General features: G+C 34.8%; 1 protein-coding gene across 1 annotated transcript in view; it reads right to left on the bottom strand.

Annotated features, from left to right (window-relative positions):
• LOC150101961 (ubiquitin carboxyl-terminal hydrolase 19-like) overlaps positions 1–15676 on the bottom strand; it is a 629785-nt gene that overhangs the window by 199619 nt on the left and 414490 nt on the right. The window contains exons 15-16 of the mRNA XM_090399944.1: positions 12647–12707; positions 377–492 (exon numbers count right to left, since the gene is read on the bottom strand). Coding sequence (XP_090256070.1) covers positions 377–492; positions 12647–12707 — 177 coding nt within the window. The remainder of the gene's footprint in view (positions 1–376; positions 493–12646; positions 12708–15676) is intronic.

Here is a 15676-nt window from a genome sequence, read left to right on the forward strand (position 1 = left end):
ATATAAGATACAACTACCTTCATCATCTACACCAACGGCATAACATCGTATGTGCTTTCGTCATTCTTAATCATAATTGAGATGTCATTCTTAATCATAATTCATATTAAATGAATATGAATAATATTCATTTAATATGAATAATAAACCTGTGGTCATTATTCATACTTTAAAATTGACATTTTTTTATGAATGTAGATTTACTGGATATTATTTCAATCATAACTGAGATGGTATGGCAAATTTTAGTAAAGATCCTGAATATAAGTCTGTCAGACCAGAGAGAATAAACAAATAGATAAAATTGAATATAATAAAAAAGCTTATATTGTTGTGAAATACACTGCTAAATAAGAATGCTGAAATGAATACATACTGATCACAATATCCTGCTCTGTAGCATTTTGTACATCTTCTAAGCGAGCCACCACTTTTGGGAGAATCTCTATGACAGTAAGAACAACAAGCTACTGGTTGAGGAATAAGTACTCTCTAAAAATGTACAGAAGGAAATTTTTTATATCAATAAAAATCTTATCATTAGAATAATGCAACAAAAAAGAAAGCAATGAAAGAGATAACATAAGGTCATCGAATCTTAAACACTAATTTAAAATACCAGTCAATATTTTCAATTTTCAATTAGCTTCTGAACTTATGTAAATGAGTCAAAAATCCAGATGAGCCCACTAGCTGACTGATCCTTACTGGACTATCCAGGACTGCCCATCTTGCCAAAGTAGTATAAAACTACCAGGATCCCACTTTCTAGATGTCCACAGGTCACACCACACAGCAAACATGGGAGCAGATCCAAATGGTGGTGGTCTGGAATACAGGAGAGTCAAAAAAAGACTCAGGAGAAGTGGAGTGAAGAATACAGGATGAAAAACATAGAAACAGAATAAGAATTAAAAGGGTGAGTACTTCACTGGGAGGTCTCCTCCACTATGAACAGGTACCTCACATGGAGGAGCAGAATACCCTGAGGCTCTTTTACTCCCCTCTCTTTCTCTCCCTTCTGTAAAAGAATTAATTTACAGAGATATCTTTACTGATGACATCATGCTCTGTTCCTATTTTTCATTTGTCAGACCATTTAGTGCACAATCATTCTATGCCGCAAGATCCATAACAATGCCATTAACAGAGTTCTGTCCTTTGTAGAAAGCTTTTTTTATGTGGTTACAGAGTTTGTGAGTGAAGTATCTTCATGACTAGGCTACTTGTTTATTGAGGATGTCAATAATAAAATAATACACATTTCTGCTTTCCAAATAATATATGTGGAAAATATATGAGTTATGCATTAATTCAACCTTAGCATCTTTTCTGGGTTTGGCTCCCACCGATGAGAACTAAATATGGGTCAAAACTGGTCTGGGCAGTAACCCTTCCCATAATGCATAACAATATCTGATACCTGTCTGATAGGTACCAGAGAGTTGTGTATGGTGGGGCAATATCAAAGAAGCAGAAGGTTACTGGGACCTGTATTGTTTAACCTTTATATCAATGACATTGTCAATGGATTGCAAGGGGTTATTCAGTTGTTTGCAGGTGATGTGAAGCTGGGAAGGGTTATTAGCAATAGTACAGATGTGGTGGCCATGCAAGAGGATTTGAATAAACTAGATAGATAGGCAAATAAATGTAAGTTCATTTTGCTGTATTGGTGTTGGTTTAATACAGCAAAATGTAAGGTCTTGAGGTTTGAGACACATTGGACACTGCATACTCCATGAGAGGAGCTATACTGGAGAAAGTAGGGGAGACAAGAGATCTGGGGTTGATGATTGATAGAAACCTGAAATTTAGGGGACATATTGCAAAGGTGGTGAAGGTAACACAGAGGATTGTTGAAATAATGAGGACACTGACCGGCAGAGATAAAAGAGTTATCATTCCGTTGTATAAGACCCTGATCAGACCACACTTAGACTACTGTTCTCAGATTTGGTCTCCAGGTTTCAAAGGGGATAAATTAACTGTGGAAAGGGTACAAAGGCAGATAACAAAGATGATTTCAGAACTGTACAATGTTAGTAATGAGGATTGGCTGAGGGAATGTGGACTGTAGAGTTTTGTGGATAGAAGAAGGAGAGGTGATATGATCGAGTCTTTTAAACTGTTGAGAGAGTTACAGGGTGGACACTGGGGAGTTCTTTCACTTAGTGGAGCAGTGGGAAAGAGTGATGACAAGGGGTCATCCCTGGAAAGTACTAAAGGAAGCTGTGAGCAAGAGAGTGAGGAGTGGTTTCTTTGCATGGAGGGTGGTAGAACCATGGAATGCATTGCATGATAGAGTGGTGAGAAAAGAATGGTCAATGAATTCAAGGAGTGGTATGATAGACTTTGTGTTTCCTAGAAAGGACCTCCTATGATGAGTCTCTTGACTCCATGGAGGCCTGAATAATAATAATAATACACATACATAAGAAATATGTTTTACGTCATGGGATAATGAGGCAACTAATGCCAAGTCAACAGCCCATATATACAAGCAACTTGGCATGAAGATACTTCACATGCAAACTTTGTTTGCATATACCTGGGTAAAAGATTAAACAAGAATATAATTTCTTGGCAAGTGTAACTTACAATGCTATCTTATTTAATGATCTCAAATGATTTCCCATGCTTTTGATAATTCAAATCTTTAATCGGGACTAGATTTCTGTTTGACTAGTGAGATTTGAACTCGTGACCTATATAATGGAAAGTGGAGATGCTGTCCCACTCAGCCAATTAGACAGGCAATTCACAATAGGTGTTCACAAAGCAAAGATGGCTAAGCCCTTAAAGTACTTCAACACAGTCTCATAAATAATGCAACCTCTATAAGAGATTTAAGAGACAATTAATTAACAACTCAATTTGACAAGTAGAAAAAAAAACAACTTTAAATGTAATTAACTGTAGTTGACACACACACACACACACACACACACACACACACACACACACACACACACACACACACACACACACACACACACTTGAGGATATTAATGATCTATATGATGGCACCTGTTAAGAAATTTCTTTGTTCATTTACCTAGGGAAGCAAGCCCCGAAACCTGTTTAATTTTTACAGCTAGGTGTGTCTAATAAATTAGCAAAATAGTACCCAAAACCAATTAAATCAGAATAGATCAATATAAGGCAGCAACAGTGACAATAACCATTAAACAAAAAAAATACTCTTAAAAAGCATAACATAACCACTAATCAAAACTGCTAACGTAGTCAGCTCCTTCAAAGACCTCATCTTTCATGCATAGGAAATTCAGAAGCTAAATGAAATTATGTAAAAATTAAGAAAATTGCAAACACACCAATTTCTGGTACAAAAATGTCATTTATTATAAGAACTGAATTTAGAATTATTTTTGGCATATGAACTATAGACATACTGCCATTAAAATAGTCAAGGTGATTGTCTTAAACTTTTAATGGTGATTTCAAATAATTTTGCCAGTAAAAACTGAGGAACAAGAGTCAAGTCCTGACCTAAGAACAAGTTTAATAATGAAAATTACTGTACTTGTATATGGAACAGTCATTTAAATTCACTTCATTTCACATACCTGTCACTTCAAATATATATTGCAATGGTAGGCTCTCTAATTCTGTACATAGTTCAGAGCTGAAATTTCAACAGAAGTTATGTCGTTTTCACAAATGTTAGCATTCTGTTTGTGATAAATATTAATCTGAGTAACATAAGTTACTTGAATATCTTCACTGTGTGCTAGTAGTTTTGTAATAATCTGACATGTGTCAAAGGCTGTAAAAAACTGTATGAAATGTTGATACATATTTGACTTAATATACTCTAGACAGCTATATAACTTTGTTTTGATTATTTTTTTATCAAATTTTAAAAGAGATCAAAAATACCAATTTCATTCAATTCCATCCATTCAGACAGGACAGAGTTCTACGCAATATATAATTTCAACATGTTCCTCCACTGTGGTACTATAAATGGCGCAATCGAAACAAAAACTGAGATAGTTAGACAAATTTCGTAAATGATCCCAAATACTAAATTTCAATAAAATCCGCCAAGTCAGAGTCATTTAATAACTTGCGTACCTACATATGGACAACAAGAACTGGAGTCCAAAGCAGAAAAGGATGAAATCAGAAGTAGCAGAGTGAGAAATGGATCAGATTAAGACACAGAGAGATGTGGATAAGAGGTTAGCTAATAAATGGAAGGAAATATCACCACTAAGCACAGAAGAGACAGTAAAGTATTTCATAAAAACTTTGTGAACGATAAGATCACGTGGAAGATGCTGAAACATGGTGGTGAGAAGGCTGACAGATGAACTATGCTGGCTGTGTAGCATTGCATGGGATGAAAGGAAAGCAAGATCAATTCCAATACTATTATTATTATTTGACACCTCCAGGGAGTCCAAAGACTCATCGAGGGAGGACACCTGCTCTACAACTCTGTCTCAACCACTCAAATCCACCAACTGACCGCAACTACGCCAACGCCATCTACCACCACTAGTATTTCCACAGACAACACAAACATCCATGCCCATGGTGGGATTTGAACCCACAGCCTTTTGGCTGTGGAGCGGATACACTAACCACTCGGCCAGCCAGGCTGGCTAGCTGGCTAAGAGGAAACAAAATAGACTGCAAAAATGATAGAATATCTGGCCTACCGAATCATGTGTGGAAACATTTATGATGACATTAACAGAAAGAAGAAGCCAATGGAAGAAAAATCTAGATGAGCAAACAGGATTCAGAAGTGACAGGAGCACTGTGCACCAACATTAATATTAACTGTAAAGAAAGGGTAATGTAAAAACAAATATTCAGGCCTGCTTTTGACTTTCAGAAAGCATTCAATAGCATAGTTCAGAAAGTGGATGAACTGTACTTGAATCATTGGAAGTCGACAGGAACCAGATATATTGCAGAATATCAAAATACGTGCAGACTGCTGTGAGAAACTGTGAAAAACACAGTTTTTCTCAGTTTTTGTTTCATGTTTTTTTGTTCTGGAAAACAAAAGACATGAGATAAAGAGATCTGCTATCTTTGACCATTTGATGAATCTTTGATGAATTAGAAAGAATAGTGTTGAAGTTAAGTGAAGAAGGAAAGAGATATAGGTTGACAATGAACACTGAAAAAACTAAAATTATGATATTTCGGGATAAGAGGATGAAGAAGCAAATAAAGGTCACTGGAGATGATGAGCTTCATATACCTAGGGAAACATGACATATGATCTAGACCAGTGGTTTTTAACCTTTTCGAAGTCATGGAACACTTTTGATTATAAGAAAAATTTGGGGAACACCAAAAGAATTAGGGCAGTGTTTCCCAACGTTTTTTGATGATTTCCTCAAAGATTTTGATGCCCACCTCTAGCATAATGGTCAGCCAAGTTCTGAAAAAGTATATTATAAATATGTACTTTAAATAAAAAAGGAACATAGGTAAAACTGTTTTTAATTTGACTTTCTTCAATGAATATAAATTTTATATTACACTTTGTATATTATAACACATAAATCGAACTGAACTCGGGAAAATAAAATCCAAGTTAATGGGATCCTTGAGCTTGATGTCTGCTGCAAAAAGTTTTTATTTGAGGTACTAATTTAATCATTTTCAATCTCAAATCCACACGGTTTGTGACATCCAGATGATTTCTTTTTTTTAGTAGCAAGTCATTTAAAGCACTAAAGCTACATTCAACTAAATATGACGATGGGAAGGGTAACAGTTTTTTTTTTTTTTTTTTGCAAAACTAGTTGAATTTAGATATTTCATTTCTGTCTCGTCAGAAAACCATGCCATTGTTCCTTTTATGTTAAAAAAATTTCTAATAGACTCATCATTTTGCCTTTCTGAGAGTTTTTCTTGATACTGTGTTTATGTTGACTGCAGTACTAGTGATGTCAGCTTTTTTTCTCAGAAAGTCAGGGTGGCAACATCGACAATTTATTGCTGACAATGGTGAGTTTTTTGGATATATCGGTGATGATTGCAACATCATTATCTAATTGCCCCCCAAAATATTCAAATTGCCTCCCTGTGGGGCATATGTCCTATGTTGGGAAACACTACATTAGGGCCATAAAGCTAATAATAAAAATACGCATGGACTTACCTTTTATAAAAATGGAAGTTATTTTAATTCGATACTTGAGCTTGTCGGCTTTTGCAGATTTCAGCAATATCAGGTCTAATATGTGCTATAGCTACCCTCATCTCTTTGTCTATATTAGTAAGTCTTTCACGTTTTTTTAGTTTTTATATTGGTTAATATTGAGAAACCGAGCTCGCTCAAATATGATGTTGAAAACTAACAATTTTTCAGTGACCTTGTATTCGGCTTGGACAAAAATTCAAAATTCCTCAAGAGTTATTTAATTTTTAGAGTACAATCCATTGACAAGGTAACTAACTAAATGTTCTTCTTCTTGTAACGAAAATTCACAACTCGATGTATTAACTGTGCCAAATGGATTTCGTATCCACTCATAATTGTGTGTATTTAAGGAAGGAAAGTAACTTGAAATCTTTTCTTCCAATATTGTTAAATGTTCTGTTATAACGGAAATAATTCCCTCGACATTTTTATTATGGAGTGAAGGAAACATATCTACTGTATTTTTTTCTGATATGTGTTTATCCAAAGAGATAAATTTGTCAGTGGATGTCAAAATATTTTAATTTTTCCCTTGGATACTTGTATTAATGCTATTTAAGTAATTAAAAATATTGGCTAAATATGCCATTTTAGCACATCCAATATCATTTTGAAGACATTTTGCAAAAGCATCTGTACCTTCATTTTGAAAAAAAAGGCCAATAATTCATTTTTAAGTTCTAAAATTCGGAATAGCACTAACTCTTATAACAATCTTATTTCAGTGTGCAAAAGCAAAGATTCGTAGTTGGCTTCCATAGATATGCAAAGTTTTTTTTTTAAAAGGCGTACTTTTAAAGGTCTTGACTTGATGAAATTTACTGTATTTAAAACTTGTTCTAGTACTGGTTTTAATGTTGCTGGCAATGTTTTTGAAACTAGGGATTCTCTGTGCAAAAAACAGCGTATAGATATAATATATCCTACAAACACGACTTATAAACGATATTCTATTGATTTAGAAGTCAACGTGCATAGCAGTCTTCAATTGTTAGGATCAGAGTAGCCAATTACACTCAGAACTATGTCATATGACATCTTTCACCGGTGGAACACATGTAACCAGTTCGTGGAACACAAGTGTTCCGGGGAGCACCGGTTAAGAACCACTGATCTAGACTATTAAAAGATCTAAGATAACAAAAGTAAACGTAAGCCTACATGCAATGGATAACATATGGAAAATTAAGCAGTGAGCTTTCGGATAACACCATCCCCGGGATATATACAATACGTGTTAGTACATTGGCGGAAAAACTCAGAAAGGAAGCATCCATCATGACATGCAAGGATAGACCAGACAGAAAGCTGGCTATCCATTTAAAGAGGGTAAAAGGTAAATCAAAAGGATAGCAATCTGCCTGAACATGCCTTAATTAATGCTAGACCTGATCAAATCTTCTAGAAATGTTAATGCAACAGCACAGGATTCTCCAAACCTTTTCATGGTATGAGTCCTGAGATGGATGATGTAGGCTAGGGATTTGCTATGGATCTAGAGTGGCAGAATACAAGACCTCAAGATAGTGAAGTTGACCAATGCCACTATTTCAGATAGGACCGAGATGAGGAAGGGAAATAAAATTATGGCAGTTTGATGGTAGAGTAGACTCATTCCTCCTCTCTTTTATTTGTTTTTGAAATTGGCTGAATCTAACTGTTTGATAAGTGTTAGTTTAGAGCACCTTTGGAATATAATTGGGGTGATATTATGAAGTCCAGAAGACTTTTGGCATCTAGCTTATTTAATATTCTTCTGATGTTTTACTGGTGAAGGACCACAAAAGACACATAGTGACTATTTGTGATATAGCAAGAGGTGATTTGCCTTAGTTGATCATGATTTTTCAGATCATGCAAGGATTTGAAAAAAATAAAAAAAAAAATAATAAAATAATAAATATACATATTATGCTGGGGAGTTGGCATTATGTTTGGGGTTGTTACTGTGCCATCGGGTTGAGAGAGGTAGAAGCACAAGGGCAGAAGTTGTAAGCAACTAGAAGGCAAAATTGCTATTTTGCAACAGGCAAGTTTTCTGCATGTTTGAATGATTCAGTGTAGGTTGAAAATGAAATCAGCACTGTTTTGTAAATCAGCACTTATGCTATGCTGACTTTTTTTCTTGTTCTGCCTTGACACATAAGTTGTTAAACTATGGCTTGGATAGCTGATAAGAATTTCCAATGGAGAGGGAAATGCATTCCAACATGAGTAATTTTTATAATTTGTGTACAGTAATGTTGGATCAGGAGAGTGGAAACAGTAATCTGACCACAGAAAGGACAAGAAGCCCTGGAGGCCATCATGCTTGCGCTATTGTAGTACCAAAGTAGAATACAATGAAATGGAAACTTAAGGAAAATATTAGCAAAAAGAAGAAAGATAAAATAAGACATTTGGACATTAGATATGGGATTAGAAAATGTTGAAGAAATGCTTGTGAACTTTTGTTCAAAGTGGTTTGAACACATAATGAGAAGGAATTTAGAGAGAATGCCAAAAAGAAATGAAATTTGAGGTGAAGAGACAGAGACCAAAAGAAAGGTAACAGAAAAAAATAAAGAGACCAGATAGATGATTTAGGAAAAAGAAACTTAAACTGGAACAGCGTTCATGAAAAAAGAATTTGGGAGGACAGATAGAAATGGAGAACTTTGACCTGCTTGACTTGACAGTTTCTGTTGGAGTTGTTGATAAAGAAAAAGTGACCTCTACAATATACTTAGATCTGGTTATAAAAAGATTACAGATACTGGAATAGTGGAAAGTGTTAAGTCGTTACTTTCTGTTATTTTATCACTTTAGTACCTGCTAAGATTATCGATAAACTAGTTCTCTGGGGGCCGCTTCCCTTTTCGGATTCTGACAAAATTTGTTTGATTTGCTGCAATAGCCAGAACCTAACGACAGAAATTTCTTGTCCTAGGGAAGTTTCTCAGAAATTAAGTGTCAAAAAAATCTGTTAAGTAAATTAGGAAGCTAGAGATATCTTAACTTTGCAGTCATGGCCTATTAACTCTAAAACTGTTGTATATTCCCCTTACACATAGGTCCGAAATTTAATGATTGGTGAAGTCAGTCTCTTGCTTAGATCACACACAGGCTTACATAAGAAAACATATTTATTATATGGCTAAAAGGATTACAATAAATTAGATACATTAAGAGGTTAACATTCTACCTCAAGCAAAGCAATACTAAAAGGAATGATCTAAATCACACGCAAAACATTCACACTTTAGGCATATGATTCACTATTATACACAATTCATCTACTAAATAATTAGCATATCATTCACATACTATTTGGTACACTTATGGTACAAGACACTATTCTAGTTTTGAACTTATGAATTATTAACTAACAATCCCTTTACAATATTCTTGGAACCATACAATACTTGGGTTCTCAGACTACTAGTCTAATAAGGTTAGAGAATCCTTGAACATGTATTATCATTCAAGTTCTCCTTCTTTCAGCTAGGTTCTCATTCCTTCCCTTTCACAAAAATCTTATCATTATAAAGTAAGAAAAGTCACAGTACTTTACCACTCTGTAGTGTTGACAATGAGACCCTTTTGTCTGTCCTTTGTTGTGGGATATCACCGCTGCTGCAAACTGCTACCCTGTGGAGGTCACGTGCTCATTTTGAAATGGCCACTCTTTCTTGCTGGACATTCGCTTATCATGCAGGTCGCTATCGCTTAGCTCAACCTTCTTCAAGGGGGGGGGGGGATCCTTTGCTGTCTTTCATCGGCACAGTTTCACCGATAGCCCGCGTTTGGGATCTGCCATTGTCTTGTGCATAGCCTTGCTGGAACTGCGTTAGTCAGCCACGGGAGAGTTGATACTGGTCATCGCCATCCACATCGCTGGTCTGCACAACGGAAACAGGAACAGAAAAAAATGGGGGGGGGGGGGTACCAGACTTGTGTAACCGTATTTATACCCCTTTCTAGCACCCTCTTTCAATGCTAGAATCTTATTCACTGGAACCTCCCTATTCGTCCCGACGAGGTGATGTCACTCCACCGCCTTACGGAGTCTGCTCCTTTCGGGGAACCCGTTCGCCTTCTACGAATACTCTAGCTTCGGACATTACGTCACCGATAGTGGTTAGCCTGCAACCTTTGGACTTTTGTTGGCAGTACATTTACTTTCTTACATAGGGCACAGTTTTAATACTAATGTTTAAAATATTATACATAATCCAACATATTATTTTAATAACAGCGTTCAGATAACAGATTCAAATCTCAGACTTATTATCTCGTTTTCTATGTTAAACATGACATGTTTTCTGATAAAATGAGCTTGATTGCTAGGAGCACAAGTATGTTCTTATTCAGTGTTGTGCTTCCTGTTAGATCTTGTATGAGTGACTCTTTAGATGGAAGAGTTCCCCATTCAAGATCTAACAAAAGTATTTTCTGGTATTCTGGTAGATAGATTGATGACAAGGTAGATCATTACTTATGGCAAATATCATGATATATTTTTCAAATTTTTCTTTCCTTCCTTTTTTCAAACAGTTTGTTTGAAAAAAGGAAGTCCGACTGCCAAAAATCAAGTTCAGAAATAAGAAGAGTTTCAGAGTGATTTTCAGAATTTAGAGAGTAGTAAAGTCAGCAGATAAATATGGTAAGAAGACCTTCACCAGAGAAGGTCAAAAATGGAGAATTCTAGATTTGACATTCATTAGCATAGAATAATCGCAAAGGTATGCTGTACCACCTTTTTGACAGAAGGAATTATACAACATGTTATAAATTTTGGGAATTTCTTTACATGTAGCTCTATTTCTTTAAATATTAATATTTAGTTAGCAATGCTTATATTTTTGGAGCAGTCCCAAGATTTCCAACCTCAAACCTTAATTAGATTTAAGATAATGTCAGTGTAATTAAGCTAAGTAATCTGAATATAACATTTGAGTTTATTTTCTTGTAGATTGTTGGCTGGACTATTTCTTAAGTATACTACTAAAATGGTATAAAAAAAAGAGTACAGGCATAAAGTTTGGAAATAGCAAATATAACTTTTCAGACCAAGGAATGTAGGTCATTAAACAAAGAGCCATAAAATCTGTAAACAAAAAAATTTGCTGAAATAAAACCATGCATTTAAGATTTCAAAATTTTAAAGTTAAAAAACTAAATTTAAAAATTCAAGTTAAAATATATGTACAAATGGGACAATTATATGAGAGAAAAGATATTCATCTTTTGGAGCAGTTAGGAAGGAATTTAGTTTAGAAACTGGATGGAAAGAAGCTTGTAAGTCAATGAAGTAAAAAGTCGAGCAATTTTCTAACAGTCTTTTAACATATGGAATTGAAATTCTAGGAACTTGTTCCTCAGGACTAGGACAAAGACCATAATTATTAATTATTTTATCAACTATTTTTGAATTATAACCATTAGTGATGAAAGTAGCTCTGATAAATGATAGTTCATTATTTAAAAGAGAATAGAAGATATTATGCATGTGAATTAAAGAAAGTAAGAGACAGAGAAAGAGAGAAAAATTTGGATTTAATCAGCATCTTTTGGAAGAAAATTAAAAAAGTTTCGATTCTTTTATTTTTGGCAGCCTATATAACTTGATCATTTAAGTCAACAGGAGTTCTTTGGCAATGTTTCATAAAAAACTATTATTTTTTTTTTCCCATTTAAAAGATTATTACAGTAGTCTTCCCTTATCTGCGGTTTCTGTTATCCATGGTCAATCCTGGTCTGAAAATATTAAACAGAAAATTCCAGAAATAAACAATTCATAAGGTTTAAATTGTGCAACGTTCTTAGTAGTGTGATTAATCACACTGTCCTACCTGGGATGTGAATCATCCCATTATCCAGCTCATCCATGCTGTGCTGTATAATGCTACCTGCCCATTAATCACTTAGTAGTCGTCTCAGTTATTAGATCGACTCTCGAGGTTGCAGAGCTTGTGTTCAGGTAACCCTTATTTTACTTAATAATGACTCCAAAGTGCAATAGTAGTGATGCTGGATATTCAGATATTGAAAAGAAAAGCCTTTAGTGAAAAGATGAAAGTTCTCGATTTCATAAAGAAAGAAAAAAAATTGTATGCTGAGGTTGCTAAGATTCTATTTACATTCACATATCTTTTATTACATTATATTTGTTATAATTGTTCTATTTTATTATTAGTTATTGTTAATATCTTATTGTGCCTAATTTATAAATTAAACTTGATCATGGGTATGTATGTATAGTAAAAAACATACACACACACGCACACTATGTAGGGTTCAGTACTACCCACAGTTTCAGGTATCCACTGAGGGTCTTGGAATGTATCACTTTTGTTGATAAAGGGGGGAGGGAGGGAACTACTATACTACTTATTGAGCCCAAGAGCTCATACTAAAAATTTATATTCTAAACTTTTGTCCCTATTGCAAAAAACATTACAATATTACCTGTACTACAGCTACTTCTATTACTGGTTCTCCTGCCAAATGCTCATCTAGAACTTCAAATCTATAAAAAATATAAAAATAAATGGATGTTCTAATTTATTTATATTTCTTTGAATGAACATAAATATTTTAAGTACACTTACCTATGAATTAAAACCAACATGGTAATTTTGCAAAAAAAAAATGATAGATACTTTAATATGTAAAACATCAATATTAATTGGAGGGAAGGTAGGAGAAAAATTATTACTACAGCAAATTTGATTTCTGTGGACAGCATAAAGAAGGAAAGCAGCTTTCTGAAGAAAAGGTCATATGAATAACTTCATAGTTAGCTTAGAAAAAAAAATTGATCTCCACTGGTTACAAACATTAAGCCTTTTTCAAAACCTTTTTAAAGTGAAACTGTACATTTGAACAAAGGAATTCTTGATAAACTCAAAAATCTTAAATGCCCAGACCAAGTGTTAGAGGAGGGTGTAAACATTTTATATAATCTAAATCAGGGGTTGGTTGGCAAAAAATCTCTCTTTGAGAAATTTGTGGAACTTCAGAAATTTAATTTTTTTCTTTTAATAATCAAAAGAACAAGCCTATTTCTATTTTTTTCTTTAATTTATTCCAATGTAAACATGTATGTAATCAATTTAAATCTGAAATATCACAAGACGATTATTATTATTTATTTTTTTTGAAAATAAATAATTTTGTTGTTTTATTTCTATTATCATGGCCATTTTTCAGGTGCTCTCAAAATATTCAACTGAATGCCATTTTCACTAAAATGGCTACTCAGTCAAAAAAAGAAGGGTTCTGAAGCACTCTGAGCTATTTTGCCAACTCTTGCTAGATATATAACATTCCTAGATAAAATACCAACTCAAACATTTGATGATATTCTCAATTCCTTAATCTTGTATGCTTTGCTGTAGAAAGAAACACAGCGTTATATTACAAACCTTGTTATAATATATTATAATTTATAGGGGTACTGCATGAAGTCAAAAGATTCATCACAGGAAACCCACTTGATCCATTAACATAATAACTACCATACATCTCCTTAAACCTATTTACTGTTGGGACACTCATAGCAACTTCTGGCAATCCATACTCTCCAAGTAAAGAACCCTAGTCTGCATGTCCTTACTAACCGCACACTCTTAAACAACTTCCAAGTGTGACTCCTTGTTTTTCCACTCTACTCCTCATATATTGAAAAATTTCTTCTATGTCATTCTTAGAGAATCCCTTTAGTAACTTATAAGTTTCTATCATATTCCCTATCCTTCACCTGTCTGCTAAATTCTGCAACACACCTGCCCTCAATCTACCTCATAGGGAACATTCCATAGACCTGTCACCAGCTTGGTTACTTGTCTCTGAATCCTCTCCACACCTCCTGATCCCCAAGAAACACAGGTGACCACATTTGTGCAAAAGTCAACATGTGGCAGAATCATACCTTCACAAAAAGGGATTATTATTATTATTATTCAGGCCTCCATGGAGTCAAAAGACTCATCGTGGGAGGTCCTTCCCAGGAAACACAAAGTCTATCATACCACTCCCTAAACTCATTGACTGTTTTTGCTCTCACCACTCTATCAGGCAATGCATTCCATGGTTCAACCACCCTCCATGTAAAGAAACTACTCCTCACCCTCTTGCTTACAGTTTCCTTTTGTAGCTTCCAGGGATGGCCGCTTGTCATCACTCCTTCCTGCTGTTCAACCAAGCAACCAACCAACCCAGTGGTGCTCCCCCAACCTTCCTATTTTCACTTTTCGATGTATTCTTCAGCATCCAAGTAATCCTCTGAGCTATTTTGCCAACTCTTGCTATTTGGCCTCTGAATTTCAAATCTCTATCCACCATCACCCCCAGATCCCTAGGCTCACCAATTTCCTGTAAACTTGTACGATCAATATGATACAAAGTGGGTAATCTTTTCATCCCAAAGTGCATTACCTTACATTTTACAAGACTGAATTGAAAGCCATTGTCCTTTTCCCACACTGTCAATTTATTTAAATCATCTTGTAAGATATGTACATCCAGGGGCGACTCGTGCATAGGCACTGCGGAACTGCAGCACCCCCCAATTTTTCTCGATATATAAATATATTTATTAATTTATTTATATTTGCCTGTAATATTTAATTTTATCATCAACAATCCTATACAATTATCTTATTTTGTATAAAAAAATAATAAAAATCCATCTTGGCACTTAACAGGGCGAAGGATGCTAGCAGCACTGTGTTTACAACAGTGCCATACTGCTACGCGTGCAAGCATATGCACGTCATAGTGAGATGCGAGCTATTAGCGTAATGTGGCACTGTCTGTCATGCAGTTCCACTGTTTTCTAGAGTGTTCGTAGTACTTATCGTGTTTACTCCGTCTCTTTAAATATTTGGATATTACAATTAAAGACAATATTTGTTACAGTTTTTATTTTAGAACATTATTGGAGTTATGATAATGGATTTTATTTTTAAGTAATTTTGAATTATACTAAACTGTATAATTTTATCAATAACAAACAATATTTTCATGTTTAATTTTTTTTATAAATTTTTACCATAATTTTGATATTTTATCCAAACATGTATACACTGTACTTACAGTGTGTATGTATATTTTGAAAGTTGCAGCACCTCCACAATTTCAAGCTACGAGCTGCTACTGTGTACATCACCTTTATCAACTATTGCCCTTCATAGTTTTGCATCATAGTCAAACAACTGAATGCCCCCCCCCCCCCAAAAATCTTCTGTTATATCATTAATTACAAATAAAGAGCAGTGGTCCTAGTACAGACCACTGGAGAACTTCACTAGTCGCCTTTTCACCTTGATTCCACTCCACCATACACCACCCTCTGATGTTTGTAAGTCAACCCCTATCGTTGTCACTAGCCTAATATCTATTCCGTTTGCTCCAACGTATGTAATAGTTTTCAATGTGGTATTCTGTCAAATGCCTTTGCAAAGTCCAGCAGTATCACAGTGTAGCCATTTCCTT

Source organism: Typopeltis vanoorti, chromosome 11 (genome assembly GCF_054136105.1).
Source record: "Typopeltis vanoorti isolate ZY-2024b chromosome 11, IOZ_Tvanoo_1.0, whole genome shotgun sequence".
NCBI lineage: Eukaryota > Metazoa > Arthropoda > Arachnida > Uropygi > Thelyphonidae > Typopeltis > Typopeltis vanoorti.